The sequence below is a fragment of the Hemitrygon akajei genome, chromosome 16 (assembly GCF_048418815.1).
Source record: "Hemitrygon akajei chromosome 16, sHemAka1.3, whole genome shotgun sequence".
Classification (NCBI taxonomy): domain Eukaryota; kingdom Metazoa; phylum Chordata; class Chondrichthyes; order Myliobatiformes; family Dasyatidae; genus Hemitrygon; species Hemitrygon akajei.
In genome coordinates this window covers 38,501,868-38,523,613 of record NC_133139.1, presented here as the reverse complement: position 1 = coordinate 38,523,613, position 21,746 = coordinate 38,501,868, and the positions used below count along the sequence as shown (strand labels likewise).

Below are 21,746 nucleotides of genomic sequence, written 5' to 3'. Positions count from 1 at the left end.
TGAAGACAGAAACAGGTGAATTTATTATGGGGGAAGAAAGGAAATGGCAGATGAGTTGAACAGGTACTTTGGATCTGTCTTCACTAGCGAAGACACAAACAATTTCCCAGATGTAATAGTGGCCAAAGGAACTAGGGTAATGGATGAACTGAAGAAAATTTATATTAGGCAAGAAACTGTGTTGGATAGGCTGTTGAGTCTGAAGTCTGATAAATCCCCAGGACCTGATGGTTTGCATCCCAGGGTACTTAAGGAGGTGGCTCTAGAAATCGTGGACACATTGGTAATCATTTTCCAATATTCTATAGATTCAGGATCAGTTCCTGCAGATTGGAGGGTGGCTAATGTTGTCCCACTTTTCAAGAAAGGAGGGAGAGAGAAAACAGGGAATTATAGACCAGTTAGCTTGACGTCAGTTGTGAGAAAGATGCTGGAGTCAATTATAAAAGAGGAAATTACGACACATTTGGATAGCAGTAGAAGGATCAGTCCAAGTCAGCATGGATTTACGAAGGGAAAATCATGCTTGACTAATCTTCTGGAGTTTTTTGAGGATATAACTATGAAAATGGACAAGGGAGAGCCAGTGGATGTAGTGTACCTGGACTTTCAGAAAACTTTTGATAAAGTCCCACTTAGGAGATTAGTGGGCAAAATTAGGGCACATGGTTTTGGGGGCAGAGTACTGACATGGATTGAAAATTGGCTGGCTGACAGGAAACAAAGAGTAGCGATTAACGGGTCCCTTTCGGAATGGCAGGCTGTGACCAGTGGGGTACCGCAAGGTTTGGTGCTGGGACCGCAGCTGTTTACAATATACATTAATGATTTAGATGAAGGGATTAAAAGTAACATTAGCAAATTTGTCGATGACACAAAGCTGGGTGGCAGTGTGAAATGTCAGGAGGATGTTATGAGAATGCAGGTTGACTAGGACAGGTTAGGTGAGTGGGCAAATGTATGGCAGATGCAGTTTAATGTGGATAAATGTGAGGTTATCCACTTTGGTGGCAAGAACAGGAAGGCAGATTACTATCTAAATGGAGTCAAGTTAGGAAAAGGGGAAGTACAACGAGATCTAGGTGTCCTTGTTCATCAGTCACTGAAAGTAAGCATGCAGGTACAGCAGGCAGTGAAGAAAGCTAATGGGATGCTGGCCTTTATAACAAGAGGAATTGAGTATAGGAGTAAAGAGGTCCTTCTGCAGCTGTACAGGGCCCTGGTGAGACCCCACCTGGAGTATTGTGTGCAGTTTTGGTCTCCAAATTTGAGGAAGGACATTCTTGCTATTGAGGGAGTGCAGCATAGGTTCACAAGGTTAATTCCCAGAATGGCGGGACTGTCATATGTTGAAAGATTGGAGCGACTGGGCTTGTATACACTGGAATTTAGAAAGATGAGAGGGGATCTGATTGAAACATATAAGATTATTAAGGGATTGGACACGGTGAAGGCAGGAAGCATGTTCCCGCTGATGGGTGAGTCCAGAACTAGAGGCCACAGTTTAAGAATAAGGGGTAGGCCATTTAGAACAGAGATACGGAAAAACTTTTTCACCCAGAGAGTGGTGGATATGTGGAATGCTTTGCCCCAGAAGGCAGTGGAGGCCAAGTCTCTGGATGCTTTCAAGAGAGAGTTAGATAGAGCTCTTATAGATAGCGGGGTCAAAGGATATGGGGAGAGGGCAGGAACGGGGTACTGATTGTGTATGATCAGCCATGATCACAGTGAATGGCAGTGCTGGCTAGAAGGGCCAAATGGCCTACTCCTGCACCTACTGTGTATTGTCTATTGACTGGAAAATTGCAAATGTTACTCTGCTATTTAAGGAGAGTGGGAGGCAGCAGTAAGGAAACTATAGACCTGTTAGCCTGACATCAGTGCTTGGGAAGTTGTTGGAATCGATAGTTTGGGATGAGATTACAGAGGATCTGGAGGCACCTGACAAGATAGGCCAAAGCCAGCATGATTTTCTAAAAGGAAAATCCTGCCTGACTAACCTACTGCAATTTTTTGAGGAAACTACAAGCAGGGTAGAGAAAGGAGATGCAGGAGATGTGGTGTACTTGGATTTTCAGAAGAACCCATGGAATTACAGGGAATTTACTAGCATGGGTGGAGCAATGGCTGATCAGCAGAAAACAGAGTGGGGATAAAGGGATCCTATTCTGGCTGGCTGTCAATTACAAGTGGAGTTCCACAGTGTTGGGACCGCTGCTTTTTACGATGTATGTCAATGATTTGGACTATAGGTTAATGGATTTGTGGCTAAATTTGCCGATGATACAAAGATAGGTGGAGAAGCAGGTAGTGTTGATGAAACAGAGAGCCTGCAGAGAGACTTAGATAGTTTAGAGGAATGGGCAAAGAAGTGACAAATGAAGTACAATGTTGGAAAGTGTATCGTCATGCACTTTGCTGGAAGAAATAAACAGGCAGACTATTATTTAGATGGGGAGAGAATTCAAAATGCAAAGATGCAAAGGGACTTGGGAGTCCTTGTGCAAGATACCCTAAAGGTGAACCTCCAGGTTGAGTCGGTGGTGAAGAAGGCAAATACAATGTTAGCATTTATTTCTAGAGGTATAGAATATAAGAGCAGGGATGTGTTGTTGAGGATCTATAAGGCACCCGTGAGACCACACAGAGTATTGGGTACAGTTTTGGGCTCCATAGTTTAGAAAGGATATACCGACATTGGAGAGAGTTCAGAGAAGATTCACGAGAATGATTCCAGGAATTAGAGGGTTACCGTATGAGGAACATCTGGCAGCTCTTGGGCTGTATTCCCTGGAGTTCAGGAGAATGAGGGCGGATCTCATAGAAACATTCTGAATTTTTTTAAAAGGCTTGAACAGATTAGATATGGCAAAGTTACTTCCCATGGTAGTGGAGTCTAAGACAAGAGGGCACGACTTCAGGGTTGAAGGACTTCCATTTAGAACAGAGATACGGAGAAATTACCTTAGTCAGAGGATGGTAAATCTGTGGAATTTGTTGTCATGAGTGACTTTGGAGACCAGGTCATTGGGTGCATTTAAGGCAGAGAAAGATGGGTTCTTGATTTTCCAGGGCATCAGAGGATATGGGGAGAAGGCAGGGGAGTGGGGATGACTGAAAGAATTGGATCAGACCATGATTGAATGGTGGAGCAGACTCAATGGGCCGAATGGCCCACTTCAGCTCCTGTATCTTATGGTCTTATAAAATGCTCATCCCCTTAGAGTGCTGAGGTCGGTGGCCACACAAAGGGTTAAAATATATTATAGACAAGCTCCCAAATACTGTGAGCATGACTAAGTCACTGGAGAAACTGGAGGATATGAAAGTCTTCATTCATCATTACAAGCAGACATTCTCTTAGAAACCCTCCCAAAACTCAAATACATTAAGATTTTATATTTCTGAAGACAATGGTAGGAGTAGGTGATCCAATGCAATTTCACAAACTACTATGACATCATTCACTTCTCTATTTTATGTTTGACAAAATGTTTGTTTGAAGTATATATTTACAGTGTGAGTACACTCAATTGATAAGACACATCTGAAGGTTTAAACACCTGTTCGGACAAACTAATGCACTGGTTCTAGGACTGAGAACCAGATGCCCAAGATTACTATTGTGAGGACTGACTCTCTGAATGTACAAATACCCCAGTTATTGATAGAAATATGCCTATGACTATACTTATTAAGCTAGGTGACAAAATTTATTCTGGTCTGAATACCCTCCTTGATCTTTGGAAGAAGGGTGCAAAGTATGCTGTATGTTTCCTCTTTGATGTAGAGCAATTAACATTGTGTTATGCTTGGCTAATACAATGAGAAAATCCCATGGTCACATCACTTTACAAACCATATCTCTTGAGCAGCTAGACCTTTGATGTGGGTTGGCAGCCTCTGCTTTGTATATGCCTTTTAATTTCAAAACTGATTGCTGCTTTTACTTTACATTTCAACAGGCTTATTTAGAAGACCGCTTGGTTCTTGCCTGTATTAATACCAGCTACAAAACAGTAAGATATAGGAGCAGAACTAGGCCATTTGATCCATCAAGTTTGCTCCACAATTTCATCATGGCTGATCCATTTCCCTCTCAGCCCCAATATCCTGACTTCTCCTCATATCTCTTCATGCCCTGACCAATGAAGAACCTATCAAACTCTGCCTTAAATATATCCAAGGACTTGGCCTTCACAGCTGCCTGTGGCAATGAATTCCACAAATTCACCACTCTTTGGCAAAAGGAATTCTTCTTCATTGCCGTTCTAAATCATAGGGTGAATTCTATCATATTATGATCACTTACCCTAAAGGTTCCTTTACCTTAAGCCCTCTAATCAATTCCAGTTCATTGCACAATACCATATCCAGAATAGCTGATCCTCTAGTGGGATCAACCACAAGCAGCTCTAAAAAGCCATTCATTCCAGAATGCTGGCATTCTAGAAATTCCCCTTCTTGGGATCCAGCATCAAACTGATTTTCTCAATCTACCTGCATATTGAAACCCTTCATGACTAACATAACATTGCTCTTTTGACATGCCTTTCTATATCCTGCTGCAATTTGTAGCCCATTTCTTTGCTGCTGTTCGGAGGCCTGTCCCATCAGGGTCCTTTTACCCTTGCAGTTTCTTAGCTCTACCCACAACAATTCTATACATTCCAATCCTATATCATCTCTTTCTAATTATTTGATTTCATTTTTTTAATCAACAAAGCCACACCACCCCCTCTATCTGCCTGTTATTTCGATACAATGGGTGTCAAGCTGCCAGCCATAAACTTCTTTCAGCCATGACTCAGTGATGCACACAACATCATACCTGGCAATTTCAAACTATGCTGCAAGTTCATCTATGTTATTCCGTATACTGTGTGCATTCAAATATAACACCTTCATCACTTTTTTTCAATTTTGTTCCTCTTTTACATTGCAACTCATCCTGTTGACCTCAATTGTGTCCCACCATCAGCCTCCCCTTGCTAGCAGTCTCACCAACGCTGCCTCTGTTTGTAAACCAACTGCCCTATCCTCAGCCCTATCACTCCGGTTCCCATCCCCATGACAAACCCTCCTGAAGAGCAAATCATCCTGCAAAGATATTGGTCCCCTTTAGATTCAGGTTTAACCTGTCCCTTTAGTACAGGCCATACATTCCCCAGAAGAGATCCCAATGATCCAGCAATTTGAAACCCTGCCTCCTGCATCAGTTGTTCAGCCAGACATTTATATGCCAACTGCTCCTATTCTTACCCTCACTGGCGCGTGGCACAGGCAGCAATCCAGAGCTTGCGATCCTGGTGGTCCCACTTTTCAGCTTTCTGCCTAGCTCCCTAAACTCTCTCTCCAGGACCTCCTCACCTTTCCTACCTATGTCATTGGTGCCAATACGTACCGAGATTTACAGCTGCTCACCTTCCTCCTTTAGAATGCTGTGGACCCAATCCAAGACACCCCTCTACACTGGCACTTGGGAGGCAACATACCATATGGGTATCTCTATTGCATCCACAGAATCTCGTCTCTATTCCTCTAACTCTGGAATCTCCTATCACTACTGCAGTCCTCTTCATGCTTCTTCTCTCTTCAGTGCCAGAGATCCGGTCGCTGCGGCACCCCCGGTAGGTTGACGCCCTCAACAGTAACTCCTACTCTACTTCATCCATAGCCCCTAAAAGGTCTCCCATACCTTACTAACGCAACCTTTCCCTAACACCTCCTTTTCCCAACCAATGTGCAACAAACTAGACATATTTATATAAAATACCCCTTCAGCTGGGTAGCCTCCAATCTGATGGCATGAACATTGACTTCTCTAACTTCCGTTAATGCCCCTCCTCCCCTTCTTACCCCATCCCTGACATATTTAGTTGTTTGCCTGTTCTCCATCTCCCTCTGGTGCTCCCCCACCTCCTTTCTTTCTCCTGAGGCCTCCCGTCCCATGATCCTTTCCCTTCTCCAGCTCTGTATCACTTTCGCCAATCACCTTTCCAGCTCTTAGCTTCATCCCACCCCCTCCGGTCTACTCCTATCATTTCGCATTTCCCCCTCCCCCCTCTACTTTCAAATCTCGTACTATCTTTCCTTTCGGTTAGTCCTGATGAAGGGTCTCGGCCCGAAACGTCGACATCGCTTCTCCCTATAGATGCAGCCTAGCCTGCTGTGTTCTACCAGCATTTTGTGTGTGTTGATATTTATATAAATATGATTTCTTAATTGACTATCAATTCTGCAATTTTTTTTTATTCTGTCATATTCTTCCAATCAGTAACCCTAGCTATTAACTTGCTGTAATATACATAGAACCTCAGTAACTTAAGTGGTGGAGTGAATAAAACCCGTGATCTGTAAAGGTCAAACATTTGAGGAGCACAAAGATTCTCGAAGATTTCTAAGAGTTGTCGGTGGGACAAAGTCGGGGTCGCGTGAACACGGGGATAGCTTTGTAAACAAGGACGCAAATTTAAAATCAAGGCCATCAAGATACATCAGAAAAAGCAGACAAAGAAAACTTGGTACAAGTTAGGATACTGATAACTAGTTTGGATCAACTCAAGCTTATGGAGGATGAAAGCTGGAAGTTCATCCAGAGAGAGATGCAACAGTGAACTGCAAGCTTAGAAAAAGTAGTCTGCACTAGACAGAAATGTGGCTGTACATTTGCATAGTGGGGAATTATATATAACACCGTCATTCAAATTGATATTTCCGCTAAATGAAGACTCCATTGACTTCATCGCAATGCGAAGAGTGGAGAAATTAGGAGGAGGGGAAAGAGACAAGGAAGAGGAAGAGAGAAAGGGCAAAGGAACAGAAGGGGAGTGGAGAGAGGGGAAAAAAGATACAAAGTAGGAGTATGTGAGAAAAGGGGTGGAAAGAGTAAGGAAAGAATAATACTAAGGGAAGAGGGAGGGGGAATGGAGAGTGGGGGTAGAGAAGGAAAAGGGAAGAGCAAGAGGAGAGAGCAGAAAGAGGAAAGAAAGTGTAGAGGGAAAGAGGGGGACCATGGGAGAGAAAGGGAGAACAGGAAGGGAGAAAAGATGACCAGAAAAAATGTAATGGAAAGAGGAAAAAGAGTGGAAGGAGGAGCACAGGAGGAATAGAGGGCAGGGAGGAAGTGAGAGCTGATTAATACTTTTGCAGATGCCACAAAAATAGTTGGTAGTGTAGAGGACAGTCAGGCTACAGAATTATTTTGATAGAGAGAACAGCAGTGAGGTCATGGACTATATACAATACAACACAGCAGTGAAGACATGGACCATTTATGGTTACAGAGGAGGAGGTCCTTGCTCTCTTAAGGCTCTTCTATCACTCTGTGATCAGCTGGGAATTTCAACGGAACAATATCAGTTGGAAGTGAATCCTGCAGTGTCAGTGTTAGGTGGGTCATTTTGGGAGGACAAATAAGGGAAGGACATATACCATGAATGAGAGGGTCCTAAAGAGTAAGAGCCGACGGGACATTGGTATACTTGTCCAAATATCCCAGAATGTGATTGCACAGATGAATAGGATGATGAAAAAGGTGATATGGGATACTGGCCTCCATTAGCCAGGACACATGATAAGAACAGGAATATCTTGGTACTTAATAAAACATTGGTTAGGCCACAGCTGGAATAGTTCTGATAACCACATTCACATGTACATGTACTGGAAGGTGTTCAGAGAAGATGCTATGGTATTGCCTCGGATGTAATGTTTCAAAGACCAGAGACGCAGGACTTAGTTTCCTTGGAGCAGCGGAAGCTGAAGGGGGACCTAATAGATGTACACAGAATTATTGAATTGAACTGAATTGACTTTATTATTTACATCCTTCATATACATGAGTAAAAAATCTTTACATTACGTCTCCATCTAATGTGCAATTTATGCTAATTTATAATAAATACTATTTACAACAGGACAGTCAATATAATATAGAAATACAGTTGTGTTAGCATGAATTAATCAGTCTGATGGCCTGGTGGAAAAAGCTGTCCCAGAGCCTGTTGGTCCTGGCTTTTATGCTGCAATACCATTTCCCGAACGGTAGCAGCTAGAACAGTTTGTGGTTGGGGTGACTTGGGTCCCCAATGATCCTTCAGGCCCTTTTTACATACCTATCTTTGTAAACGTCCTGAAGAGTGGGAAATTCACATCTACAGATGCACTGGGCTGTCCGCACCACTCTCTGTAGAGTCCTACAATTGAGATAAGTTCCCATACCAGGCAGTGATGCAGCCAGTCAGGATGCTCTCAATAGTGCCCCTGTAGAAAGTTCTTCGGATTTGGAGGCCCATACCAAACTTCTTCAACTGTCTGAGGTGAAAGAGGCACCGTTCTGCCTTTCTCGCCAGACAGCCGGTATGTACAGACCACGTGAACTCCTCGGTGATGTGTATGCTGAGGAACTTAAAGCTGTTCACCTTCTCAACCCCAGATCCACTTACGTCTATAGGGGTTAGCCTGTCTCCATTCCTCCTGTAGTCCACAACCAGTTCCTTTGTTATTGCGATATTGAGGCAGAGGTAGTTTTCTTGATACCACTGTGTCAGGGTGATGACTTCTTCTCTGTAGGCTAGATTAGGCCAATCAGTGTAGTGTCGTCAGCAAGTTAGCAGATTGGAGCTGTGGGTGGCAACACAGTCATGGGTATACAGAGAGTAAATTGTAACAAACCATGATTGTATAGGTGGCTAGAAAATTTTCCTGGTGGTAGAGGAATCTCAGACTAGAGGGCATAGGTTTAGGATGATAAATAAGAAGTTTATTGCCAGTATTTTCACCAAGAGCTTCATTGCAATCTGGAACAGCATCCCCAAGAATGTTGTGGAAATGGACATCCTCACATTTCTGAAGTATCTGGATAAGCAACAGACAATCTGCTGGAGGAACTCAGCGGATCAAGCAGCATCTGTGGAGAGAAAGGAATTGTCAACTGCTCGACCTGCTGATTATCACCCCAGGTTCCATCACGTACAAACCTCTTGAGTCTGGATGAAGAACTGAATCAAGGAGGATAGTAAGCTATGGATCAAGTGCTGGTAAATGGGATTAGTGTAAGTATGAACTTGACAGTTGGCATAGAACATCAAATCAAATCAAATTTAATTATCATTCAAACCACACATGGATACAGCCAAACAAGACAGTGTTCCTTAGTGCAAAACATACATTCAAAATAGCAAGAAAAAAAACACATTGTTACTCTATAAAACACAGGTATAGCCCAAGACCCTGAGCAACATGCAAATTGATGGTGTAGCTCCTAGCAATCCAGCTTGTCATTCCACTGATTCAACACTGGAGGGCAGCACTGACTGGAGAGGCCAGCCCCAGTCTGAGCATGGACACCACGCTATACCGCCTCTGGTGTCTCCTCTCCTAGACTGCAGCAGTGGGAAAGCCCAAGGCTTGAGGCCTAGTCCTCGCTACAGCCGAGGCCACACAGCTGCCTGTCGCCTGTCCAACCACCAAACAAGGGAAACAGGCCTGCGGCATCTTACATTATCAATGTCCAACGGGGCCTTGCAATCGCAAGAGAAACATCCATAACAGTCGCTCACGATTATGCTGCACACTGCTTTCGTGAACCATCTCCGATGCCTTTGAGTAGCAGGCAGCATGGTCTGCAACCAACTCAGCTCCTCCAAACCCAAACAAGAGATAATCTGCAGACGCTGGAAATCCGAGCAACACACACAAAATGCTGTAGGAACTCAGTAGGCCAGGCAGCATCTATCAAAAAAAGCACAGGTGACATTGGCAGGACTGGAGAAAAGTAGCTGAGTAGTAGATTTGAAAGTTGGGGGAAGCAGAGAGAGAAACACCAGGCGATAGGTGAAACTTGGAGGAGGAAGGATAAAGCAAAGAGCTGGGAAGTTGATTGATGAAAGAAACAGAAGGCCACGGAAGGGAGAGGAGCACCAGAGGAAGGCAATGGGCGGGCGAGGAAATAACATGAGAGAGGGAAAAGGGGGTGGGAAATGGCGAGGGGGAGGAGGGAGGCATTACTGGAAGTTTGAGAAATCGACGTTCATGCCATCAGGTTGGAGGCTACCCAAACAGAATATAGGGTACTGTATTGTTCCTCCAACCTGAGTGTGGCCTCATCACGACACTGGAAGAGTCCATGGATTGTCATATCGGAATGGGAATGGGAAAAGGAATTAAAATGGGTGGCCACTGGGAGAGCTCGCTTCTTCTGGCGGATGGAGCATAGGTGTTCGGCAAAGCAGTCTCCCAAACTACGTCGGTTCTCACCAATATACAGGAAGCCACACCAGGAGCACCGAACACAGTATATGACCCCAAAAGACTCACAGTTGAAGTGTTGCCTCACCTGGAAGGACTGTTTGGCCCCCTGAAGGGTAGTGAGGGAGGAGGTGTAGGGGCAGGTGTAGCACTTGTTCCGCTTGCAAGGATAAGTGCCAGAAGGGAGATCAGTGGGGAAGGACGAACGGACACGGGAGTTGCATAGGGAGCGATCCCTGCAGAAAGCAGAGTATGGGAGGGAGGGAAAGATGTGTTTGGTGATGGGATCCAGTTGGAGGTAGGGGAAGTTTCGGAGAATTACGTGCTGGTCGCGGAGGCTGGTGGGGTGGTAGGTGAGGACAAGAGGAACTCTATCCCTGGTAGAGTGGCAGGAGGATGGGGTAAGAGCAGATGTGCGTGACATGGAAGAGAACCCATTCCAGCCCATCCACCAGCTTTATCTTCTCCCGCTCTGTCCGCTGGCTCCTCCTTCTCCAGCCCCACTGCCAGCTTCGCCTTCTCCAACACAACTGTCGGCTTCTCCTTCTCCGACCTGTCCTACGACACCCCGGTTGGCTGCTCCAATCAATGAGCAGATCACTGATGTGGTAGACCTGCTATACCCATTGTTCATGGTGTCCAGTATAGTCCTACGATAAAATACACTTTTAAAAGTGCACTATTAGTTGGCCCCCGGAAGGCCACTGCATTCGAACATGCCACCACCTTACCAGAAGAACATGGTGTGCTGAAGGGGCTTGTTTCTATATTGAATATCTTCGTGAGCAACATCATCTTCCCAGGTGTTGATTAACACTCAGTTCATCCACTATGTTGGTCAGACTCCTTGCATTAAAGTAGGTGCAACTTCACCTCACATTCCTCTGTAGTGCCTTAAACCATCAATGTCTGTTCTGGTTACAGTAGTGGAGGAGATAATGGGGAGGGGGGTTGCAGAAAGTGGGGTTGGCGGGCAGGGGGAGAGGAGGGAATCTTGGAATGGGTATGGAACTGAATCATCACCAGCCAATGTCCATAGAGTGGAAGCTCTCTTCCTCTGCACAATGAGATGTTAACTATGGGTTAGGCACCAAAATTAGTAGTTGCGTTGCTATAATTTTGCTTAAGAGATGGATTGGTAGTTTTTTCCGTGATTATTTTTCCTCCTATCGGTGACGTCCCCAATCCTGGTACAGCTACAACCCTAGCGGCTGAAGAAGGACACAGAGAAAATCCGCCAAAGCTCCTACAAATCCCACAATCCGCTTTCGGCCGCACTGCTGTTGCGCAGAGCCGGTGCCGTGCTGCTAAGTATTAGGCCCCCTTCTCTCCTCGCTAACAGTCAGTCACTGTGCTTTGTTCGCTCTTTTAGGGGCGAGCTGGTGAAATAACTAAGCCGTTATGTTATTGTAATCAGTGCTATTTTAAAGAGACGGAGAGGAATCCCAGTAGAGATTCCGCTATGGCAGATCACAATAAGGTAACATTTCGACAGGAACAATGCTGCACCTGCAATGAATGGTTTAACCTGCAGAGCAGGGGCCGGGCCGGGCCGGGCCGGGGAGGGTGGGACGGAGTTGAGTGTGAAATAGACCTGTTCCAAGATGCACCCATTTTTATTCTGTAACACAAACGAATTTCAAAGCATTGACAATTCGTGGGCCTCATTGTAGCTTAACGTAAGAAGGGGGTTTAAATCATTTATTGTAGACACTGACAGACTTTTTAAGTAAGATAACCGATATTCAAAATGGGAGAGGAGATTATAAATAATTGGTTTAATGGATCGGTAAATTGTTCTAAGCATGGTTGAAATGGAGCAAGTGGTTTGGTGCATTGGTACTTATGAGATAGGATTTTGCACTGTGTATAATTTTAACTATCTTAAATCTGGTCTTTGAATTAAGTACGTAACAAGTTGTACCTCGGCGTCCTGGCTTTTAAACGTACCGGTTTGAAGAGTCTGGCTGAGTTCCCGTGTAACCCCTGAACAGTACACATGAAGACTTTACCGGGCGCCCTTGCAAGCCGGTCCGGTTTATAAATAGGATTTGCAACCTAATCAGAATTTCGCGACCAAAATGGTTAATGACCCATCTGAATTATAGAGACATTGCTCGGATTTATCAGTACTGCTCCCTTCATAACGCTGATACAGTATCTTATAAATGGAGTATTTCTGTCGCGGGAATATCTGAAGATGCTTGATTTAGCCCTTCCCAGAATTTGGAATTCTGTCAGCTGCCTTAGATGTGTGTGGGGGAAATATTATACGTAAAGAGAGAAAAAATTCCAGTTTTGTAAAAGGCTCATGCCCAGCCTGCATGTAAATAGCAAAATAGGCGCTGGTAGTATTAGTGGGTGAAAGGTGTGAATTATGGTCTGTTACTGCAGGCCCCAGATTAACTAGAGTTATGGGATTTGAGGGTGTGTTTTCTAAGGCAATTTCTAAACTGTTCACTGGCAATGAGAGGAATGGGCCTGAATATCAGGCGGAGAGGGAGAGAGAAGCTCTCTGCAGTGGAAACCAGAGAAGGCAAAATGTATGGTGATGAAATACAGAATGGGGAAAACAAAATTGTTGTAATCCCCTTTCAGAATCTGCAGTTAAATTATTTCTTCTGATCAAATATTGCTTGGAAGTAAGTACAAGCATTTAATTTTTTTAATCCCAGATTTTCAGTTTGTGGTTTGTTGTATCTCAAATACAGGGACATCTGGTAACCTAGGTAACATAACATTATGCCTCAATAAGATCATGTGTTCTTCCTTTGCTCAATTGGAGCAAGTAAATGAGGAGAACAATGTTCTCAACATTCAATGCCCATATTACCTGTAGCAGTTCAATCACCCAGTCCCACAAACCTGCTCTGCCTTTTAATAAAGGCTTGGGTGATATGTATGAAGAGACTGGTATGCAAAGCTTAGTAAAGCTATCCTGTTTTCAGTTTTAATTGTTACATTTGAGCAATGGAGAGAAATCTTACCCAACGTGGTATCTCAGTGGTGAGAATTAATACACTTCCCGAGCACAGATGGCGCACCCCACTCTTGACTTCTACATCAAGCAAAGTCGGAGAAATATTCTGTAGGTGATTACTTTAGGGAATACTTGATGAGTTTTGATATCATGTTGTTAAAATGTAGGTGAACCTAAACTTTTTGATCTTTGAATGGGTCATATAGTCCTTGTATCTGGTCCACCATTCAATCAGAGAATAGCTGCTTCTCCAACTCATTCATTTTGCTACCATTTATGTATTACCCTTTTTTCACTCATCTGTCCATATTTTTCCTGTGTCATCTGGGTGGAAGAAAATGTTATGGAGAGCAATGGACTCGTATAAGGCCTTAACAATGGAAAATGGAGAGGATTGCAATTGTGGAGAAGGGAATGCGTGGCTGGCTTATTCAAATGTTTACATTCAAAGCTGTTGTGAGAGCTTGCAGGCTCAGAATTTATTGTTCTTATTACTTATGTTGACTCTTGCTTTAATAATAATGTAGATAAAAATGTTGCTGTAGAGAACAAGTGAGCCCAATAGAGAAGTGTTAACTCGCTTCACCCATGGCATCCACCACAGATGAGATTGTCCAATGTCTGTGACAATAACCACAACTGAAGCATTTGGGATGTTTTTCACCCAGAGGTACTGTTATGATACCAGCCCCCTCCTTTGTGAGAATTGCAAGAGCCCTAGTGAAAGGGGGGTCAATGACCCGAGAGAGAGAGAGAGAGAGAGAGAGAGCAAGAGAGAGAGAGAGACAGGCTGAATGGACACAGGAAATGGAAAGACAGCGACGTGCTGGATACCGCATTCCACTGGGACAAAAGCTGGTGACTGGCATTGTTCTCAGGAGACACCTGGGAACTGCAGACGTGCCAACTCGCAGGGACATTGTAAAGCCCTCGGGCAAAGTGGGCTGGTTGAGAGAGAGATTGCATCACCTGCAACCTGATTGACACCTGAGAGCCCGTGAGGCAGTATAAAGGAGGGTCTGAAAGAGGACGACCCTCAGACGCACCAAGGAGACACCAAGAAGCACGATAACGCTTCCCGTGGGAACGGGAAGCCATTTTGAAATAAGCCACGTGCGTTAAATTCCGAATGCGGGGTTTGTGGCTGGAACCAACGGAAGATCGCTTTTAACTAACAACGGGGAAGATCGCTCCCCTGATTCCACGGATATTTCGGGCAAGTTTTTCCGTTTATCTCTCTCTCTCTCCAACACGTGAAACCAAAAGGGAAAAGCCTGCAGACTTCAGAGTGACTCTTTATATTTCCAATTGGACTCAGTATTATACCCTAGACAACGAAAGAGCTTATTTCTGAGTGATTATTAATGTACCTGCGTTTTAGATTGAGTATTGACGCATGTTATCTGAATGTTTGTATTAACCTTAATTTTTGTGCCCCTTTATTAATAAAACTTTTGAAAATAGTACCATTGGACTTCAACTGACATATCTATCTTTGCTGGTAAGTGAAACCAGTTACTGGTTTCATAACAAGTGGGGTTCTCGTCTCGGGATTTGACACCAAAAAGGGGGAGGTCAGTCAATCGGGATTGTAAGTCAAAAAAAAAAAATAATTTGGATCTGGTACGCAGGTAGCCAGACAGAAAAACCAGCAAAGATGGACGTGTGTGAATTTATGAAAAACGCGACTGTGGCGGCGCTAGAGGTGAGCACCAAATCAGACTTGTTAAATTTGGCGAAGGGGTTAGAGGTGGAAAACGAGCAGGATCAAGCTGAGAGGCAAAGTCAGCATGAAATTTGGATCAGAGAGTTAGCAGCAGCCGAGAGAGCGGCAGCGGGGAGAGAAAGAGAGAGGGAGGAGCTAAGGAGAGAGCGGTTTAATGTTAGTCGGGAGCTGAGAGTAGTACCTCCGTTCGAAGAGACGGATGTTGATAGTTATTTCATTACTATATACCAGAATCAGAAGTGGCAGGGGGAGCAGTGGGTCGCGTTGTTGCGAAGTGTGTTAGCAGGAGGGAGGACCCGCAGACCAGCGAGTGCGGTGGCCCCGCCCCTGGAGTACCAAAGCTTTCGCGCATGCGCGGTCACTCGCAGCCTGTCGGAAAAAGCGGCTGAGAAAGAGGACAGTTTAAATGAAGCCAGCGGTGATCTGGCCAAGATGTTTTTACCGACCCTGTACCATGAGGGTTCCGAGGGGGGTAAAACAGAAAGCAGTAAAGTAAAAGGGGGTAAGGGAGAGGAAATAGCCCTGCCCTTAGTGAAGAGAAAGGTCCTAGAGGTAGGAACTAAAGTTGAGAAACGGATAAAGTTGTTAAAATGTCCAGAGTTGGACATGGTTAATCTGTCTGGTTTGGCAGAATTGTTTGAAGAAGTTCAGAGTTCTAAAGGTGTTCTCGATGGTCCCGAGAGTGAAATGAGGGCAGTCTTAGAGAGGAAGGGTATCCTTGCTGTGGAGAAGTCAGCTGAAATGGCCGAGGAGGTTGTTTCAGCTCGCAGGGTTGCGCCTTCCCCAACGGGGGGCTGCCTAGAGAGTAACTGGAAGGATCGGGAGACGTTAGAATTTGAAAAAGGTACGGGTATTGAAAGCCTGGAAGGGGCCAATGTCCCGTTTGAGTGTGTCCAAGATGGGGGCGCACGTGGTGCTGAACCTGGTAACAGAGCTCAGAGGAAGTCTGAGGTGTTTGATTCAGGGGGACGGGGCGGCCGTCTTTGTGGATCAGATAGGGTTGGTTCAGTAGGAAAAGGGTTAACCTTGGTAACCGTGGGAAGTGTGAGTTCCACGGTGTTTGTATTCGAGAGTGGGGCCAAGGTTAATGCCGAATTTAAGGGGGGAATGAGGATTGTTATTGAAGGAAACGGAAAGTCTGTAGTTCCCAAGTCGAAGGAAGAAATGTTAAACCTGGCAGATCGCTCACAGAGTGAGTCGGGAAATAGCGGGGCCCCCCACTCTATTGTTACGCCAGGGTGGGGTGTGAAGAGGTTGCATTCGAAATGCTACCTGAAAGAGGAGTTGGAATTAAAAACAAATAGCCTGAAGGGTCTTGACAGTTTGGGGCATGGTGTTGAAAAAATAGCCCCGATGAACGAGGCGGGCGGGAGTTCACCACGCCAAATTACTCAAAGTCCCAACGGGGGGACTCGCCAGAAAAGAGGTGATGGTTAATGGGGATGCCATTTTTTTTAAACAGCAAAGCAGGTTTTACGGGTTGCGCTAAAGCCTGTGAATAATAAAGACAGACCTTTGGAGACCTGCCGGCGAAGTAAACCGACCGAAACGATTAGTATTCGCATAAACTTTTGTAGATGCACCTAAGCTAAGATCACACCTCCGCAGTTTTGTTGCTGAAAACAATAAATAAATAGGTGGTTATTGAATTGAAGTCTGATGCTACAAGACTTTAGTACGGTACGCAATGTTAAGATATTAATTAAAGGGACACTGTAATTGTTAACTGTTTAGATGCTGACTTGAATGTATAACTATTACTCTGTAGTGAAAAGAAAAGCTTCTGTATTGTATTAGATTCAAAATTTCTGTAAGACTGTACCACTCTGGGTTTTAACCGCTGGTAAAAACCTTTTTAAGAGGGGAGGTGTTATGATACCAGCCCCCTCCTTTGTGAGAATTGCAAGAGCCCTAGTGAAAGGGGGGTCAATGACCCGAGAGAGAGAGAGAGAGAGAGAGAGCAAGAGAGAGAGAGAGACAGGCTGAATGGACACAGGAAATGGAAAGACAGCGACGTGCTGGATACCGCATTCCACTGGGACAAAAGCTGGTGACTGGCATTGTTCTCAGGAGACACCTGGGAACTGCAGACGTGCCAACTCGCAGGGACATTGTAAAGCCCTCGGGCAAAGTGGGCTGGTTGAGAGAGAGATTGCATCACCTGCAACCTGATTGACACCTGAGAGCCCGTGAGGCAGTATAAAGGAGGGTCTGAAAGAGGACGACCCTCAGACGCACCAAGGAGACACCAAGAAGCACGATAACGCTTCCCGTGGGAACGGGAAGCCATTTTGAAATAAGCCACGTGCGTTAAATTCCGAATGCGGGGTTTGTGGCTGGAACCAACGGAAGATCGCTTTTAACTAACAACAGGGAAGATCGCTCCCCTGATTCCACGGATATTTCGGGCAAGTTTTTCCGTTTATCTCTCTCTCTCTCCAACACGTGAAACCAAAAGGGAAAAGCCTGCAGACTTCAGAGTGACTCTTTATATTTCCAATTGGACTCAGTATTATACCCTAGACAACGAAAGAGCTTATTTCTGAGTGATTATTAATGTACCTGCGTTTTAGATTGAGTATTGACGCATGTTATCTGAATGTTTGTATTAACCTTAATTTTTGTGCCCCTTTATTAATAAAACTTTTGAAAATAGTACCATTGGACTTCAACTGACATATCTATCTTTGCTGGTAAGTGAAACCAGTTACTGGTTTCATAACAGTACATTGTGGATATTATGATTTTATCTTCTCCTGAGATCCTTGTCATTTTACAACCCTTTCTTTAACTTTTTGATTGAGTTACTCATGGTCTCAAGAAATGCCTGGGCACAATGAGTACAGCAGAAATCTGTAGTTCCATCAGCAACTGAGCATCAGTGAACAGGTATTTAGTTTCTGTTGGATGACCAACTGGCCTCTGACCTTCAGGTTTGGCCTATTAAATGGTAATTCATGAACATTTCCAAAAATACCTAACTACTCATACTTGAACATCTTGAGCAGAATCTTAACCATCCAACATGTAGTTACAGGGGTTCAACCCTTTTTATGCCATAGACCCCAATCATGAACCAAGAGGTTTGTGGAATCCAGATTGGGAATCCCTGTGCTACAACAACATGATACCAATGTATATTGAGTAGTAGAAGTCCTTCTCTTTGATTTTTACCAAAGGGATTTCGCACCACCACCACATATCAGAAACAGGTATGCCTATTTTTGTGGATACAGTAAGTTCAACAAAGCATGATGCCTCAATCTTCAATTTAAATAGTTTCTCCTTTGCCACCTGACCTCAATGTGTGCCATCTATAAAATGGTCTGCAGTGATTCATAAGGACTTGTTCCATCAAACTGCCAAATCCCAAAACTCTACCATCTAGAAGGAAAAGATCAGCAGTTGCATCAGCGACTCCAAACTCCTTCAAGTCATCTGTTATCCTGAGTTTGAGATCTATTCTTGTTCCTTGCCCAGGTCTGCAGACATAGTAAATGTCACCATCCTTTAGCAGTTAGGGACAGACAATAAATGTTGACTTGCCAGTAACATCCCATTAAGCATTTGTTTATTTTCAAAATAAATGTAAACTTGGGTCTTCTAAGGCTTGAGCAATAGTTAAAGAGAAGTAAGTAGAGCACAGAATTAGTCCTATCAATTCATGACATCCATCAACCACTCATTTAAGTTCAGCCCACTTTTCTTTATTCTTCTCACATTTTCATCAACTCTTCCAAAGTTATGGAGGAATCATCGTTGTTCACTGCTGATTGACATGTGATAGATATTGTGAACATGAACTTCGCTACTGCCTACACACAGTCATTTGAATTTGTAAACTACATCTAGCAAGACAGTATTTGAATTATCAATGCCATTTTTCTCAACGCCTTTTGCCAACATTAAATTTAGCTTGGTCATGCAAACGCTGGTGTCCTACACAGCTGACAATATCAAAATAAAAACATAATGTCCATAGTTTTCTGACCACATGGAGTATTATATTTGTTATGAAACCAAGGTGATCAAATAAAGTCCATGTGAAGGACATCAGTACTGAGAAGATAAATCAGAAAGTTATGGGTGAGTGACAAATAGAAATAACAGTTAAAGTAGGGTAAACATTTCTCAGGTTCTAAGACTTTTCATGAAGGTGGTCTCTAATTCTTTGGAGAGATGTGAGCAACATGAGATTTCACCAGATTGCAATGTGTTTACAGTATTCATCAGCTCTAATTCAGCTACCTTTCATCTTCCTCAGGAATCTTTAAGAAAGATTATAACTACATTGGCTGTGAAAAATGAAGAGGTCCAGAACTTTATCTACGTGCTGAAGCGAACCCTGAAGAATGTTGAGGTAAAACTGAGCCTTTAAACTCCATCCATGATTGCCAGCCAATTGAGCTCTTCATAATATTTTTAACTTGTACCTGAATACTTCAGTTGCTGCATGATGGCTTTGTAATGATATATTATTCCTAGATGAGAAAATCGCCAGTAAGAGCTGGTTTTTATTTCAATTCCCCTTCTCTCCCCCCCCCCAATTTTGTGCTTTCCGCAGGGATCGCTGCCTATGCTAATCCCTTGTCCATTCGTTCCCCCCTCCACTGATCTCTCTCCTAGCAATTATCCTTGCAAGTGGAACAATTGCTACACCTGAGCCTACACCTCCAACCTCAATTTCTTGAACTTCTGGTAATGTCCTCCCTCTCCTTCACCATTCTCCATTCCTATTTCCCTCTCTCACCTAATCGCCTTAGCTGTGCATCACCTCCCTCTGGTGCTCCTCGCCTTTTTCTTCCATGGCCTTCTGTCCTCTCCTATCAAATTCCCCTTCTCCAGCCCTTTACCTCTTTCACCCATTGAATTCCCAACTCTTTACTTGATTCTTTCCCCCTCTTCTGGTTTCGCCTATCATCTACTACCTTGTAAACACAAAGTAACTCCTCTACATCGGCGAGACCCGACGCAGATTGGGGGACCGCTTCGTCGAGCACCTCCGCTCCATCCGCCACAACAGACAGGATCTCCCGGTTGCCACCCACTTCAACTCTGCTTCACATTCCCATTTGGATATGTCCATACATGGCCTCCAGCCATGATGAGGCCAAACTCGGGTTGGAGGAGCAACACCTCATATACTGCCTGGGTAACCTCCAGCCCCTTGGTATGAACATCGAATTCTCCAACTTCCGGTAATTCCCTCCCTCTCCCTTCCACCATTCCACTTTCACTCTGCCTCCTCTTCTAGCTGCCTATCACCTCTCTCATGATTCTGCCTTCTTCTACTTCCCGTAGTGCTTTCTCCTTAGATTCCTTCTTCACCTCTCCTGCCTATCCCCTCCCTGCTTCCCCTCCCCCCCACCCCTTGATCTTTTCTCTGATTGGTTTTTCACCTGGCATGTTCCACCCTCCCCCCCCCCCCAACTTCTTTATAGGGCCCCTGGCCCCTCCTTCAGTCCTGACGAAGAGTCTCGGCCCGAAACATTGACTGCTCATTTCAACGGATGCTGCCCGACCTGCTGAGTTCATCCAGCTTGTTTGTACCTACTACCTTGTATTTCTTCCTACCCTCCCTCCAGCTTCTTACTCTGAATTCTCATCGTTTTTTCTCCAGTCCTGATGAAGGGTCTTGGCCTGAAGTATCGACTTTTACTCTTTTCCATAGATGCTGCCTGGCCTTTTGAGTTCCTCCAGCATTTTGCATGTGTTACTTGGACTTCCAGCATCTGTTTTCCATTTCCATGTGTTTATTAGCACATCATACTTTTTTCCACCCCCTACATAACTATCATCCCTTGTGCTTTAAGGGATTCAGCTATACAGAATGGGTCAAAGTTGAGTTTATTGTCACATACACAGGTGCAATGCAAAACTTGCAGCATAGCATGAGATGTACAACATACTCAAGAAAAACAACAATGAACAACATAAATGATTCAGACTGGAGGTTGACCATTTGCATTCTTGAAGAATAGAGACTATGCAAATGAAGTTAGTCAGTTTAGAAATTGTCATTTTCGCCCGCTCACAGAATCTGAAATTATATCTGTCTAAACATTCACACTATAAATATCCTGAAACTGTTTTAAATTGTGTGGGAGAAATTCTACATGAATGATGTCCAAAACTAGTGATCATAAATGTAAGTGCTGATCATAAGTAAAGAACTTGGAAGAAATTTTATTACCCTGAGAATACAGTGTGGAGTTTATTGCCGCACATAGTACTTGAACACTTTGGGTGTGTACTAAGAAGCAGTATTATAATTACTCATTGTACAAATGATTAATTTAGTACTTTTCACCTTAATGACATTGCCACTTTGGCTTTGATTAATAATGTGATTTTTCTACTAGTACGACTAGCCTACCATTTTTCTTTCATGGAAGCACACTGTATTGAAATAACCCAAGATATATTTTCCTCAGTGGTTTTTGCGTTCCAAAATTTTGCTTAACGAAGCGTGTTCCAGGAATGCATCCCTTAATGAATTGAGGAAGAAAGGAATCAAAAGGACATGCTGACACAATAGACAATGGAAAGTACAAGGAGCCCGTGACACAGTTGTGCAGGAGGCTATGATTCAAAAGCAAAACTCCCAGCTTTCACAAAACCCGACACGTTCGCTTTTAGGTTACAGCCAACTACGAGGGAAGCCACATGACATGTTATAACAAAAAAGCAGCTTTTTATTTTTCCATTCCACAAATATCAACAGGGAGATGAGTAAGAAATAGCCCTTGTAATTAGTTTCTAAACAGTACACATTGTGTCCAGAACCAT

The 21,746-nt window shown here is 44.0% G+C and overlaps 1 protein-coding gene across 3 annotated transcripts in view; it reads left to right on the top strand.

Annotated features, from left to right (window-relative positions):
* The first annotated feature begins 11,545 nt into the window (after nt 1–11,545).
* Nucleotides 11,546–21,746, top strand: part of fsd1 (fibronectin type III and SPRY domain containing 1) — a 73,041-nt gene continuing 62,840 nt past the window's right edge. For 2 of the 3 annotated variants that reach the window (XM_073068734.1, XM_073068735.1), the window contains exons 1-2: nt 11,546–11,731; nt 19,222–19,317. In XM_073068734.1, the coding sequence (XP_072924835.1) occupies nt 11,714–11,731; nt 19,222–19,317 (114 nt within the window). In that variant the 5' untranslated portion in view covers nt 11,546–11,713. Of the gene's footprint in view, nt 11,732–11,867; nt 11,931–19,221; nt 19,318–21,746 lie in introns of those variants that run through there. The other variant, XM_073068736.1, reaches the window with a different exon arrangement.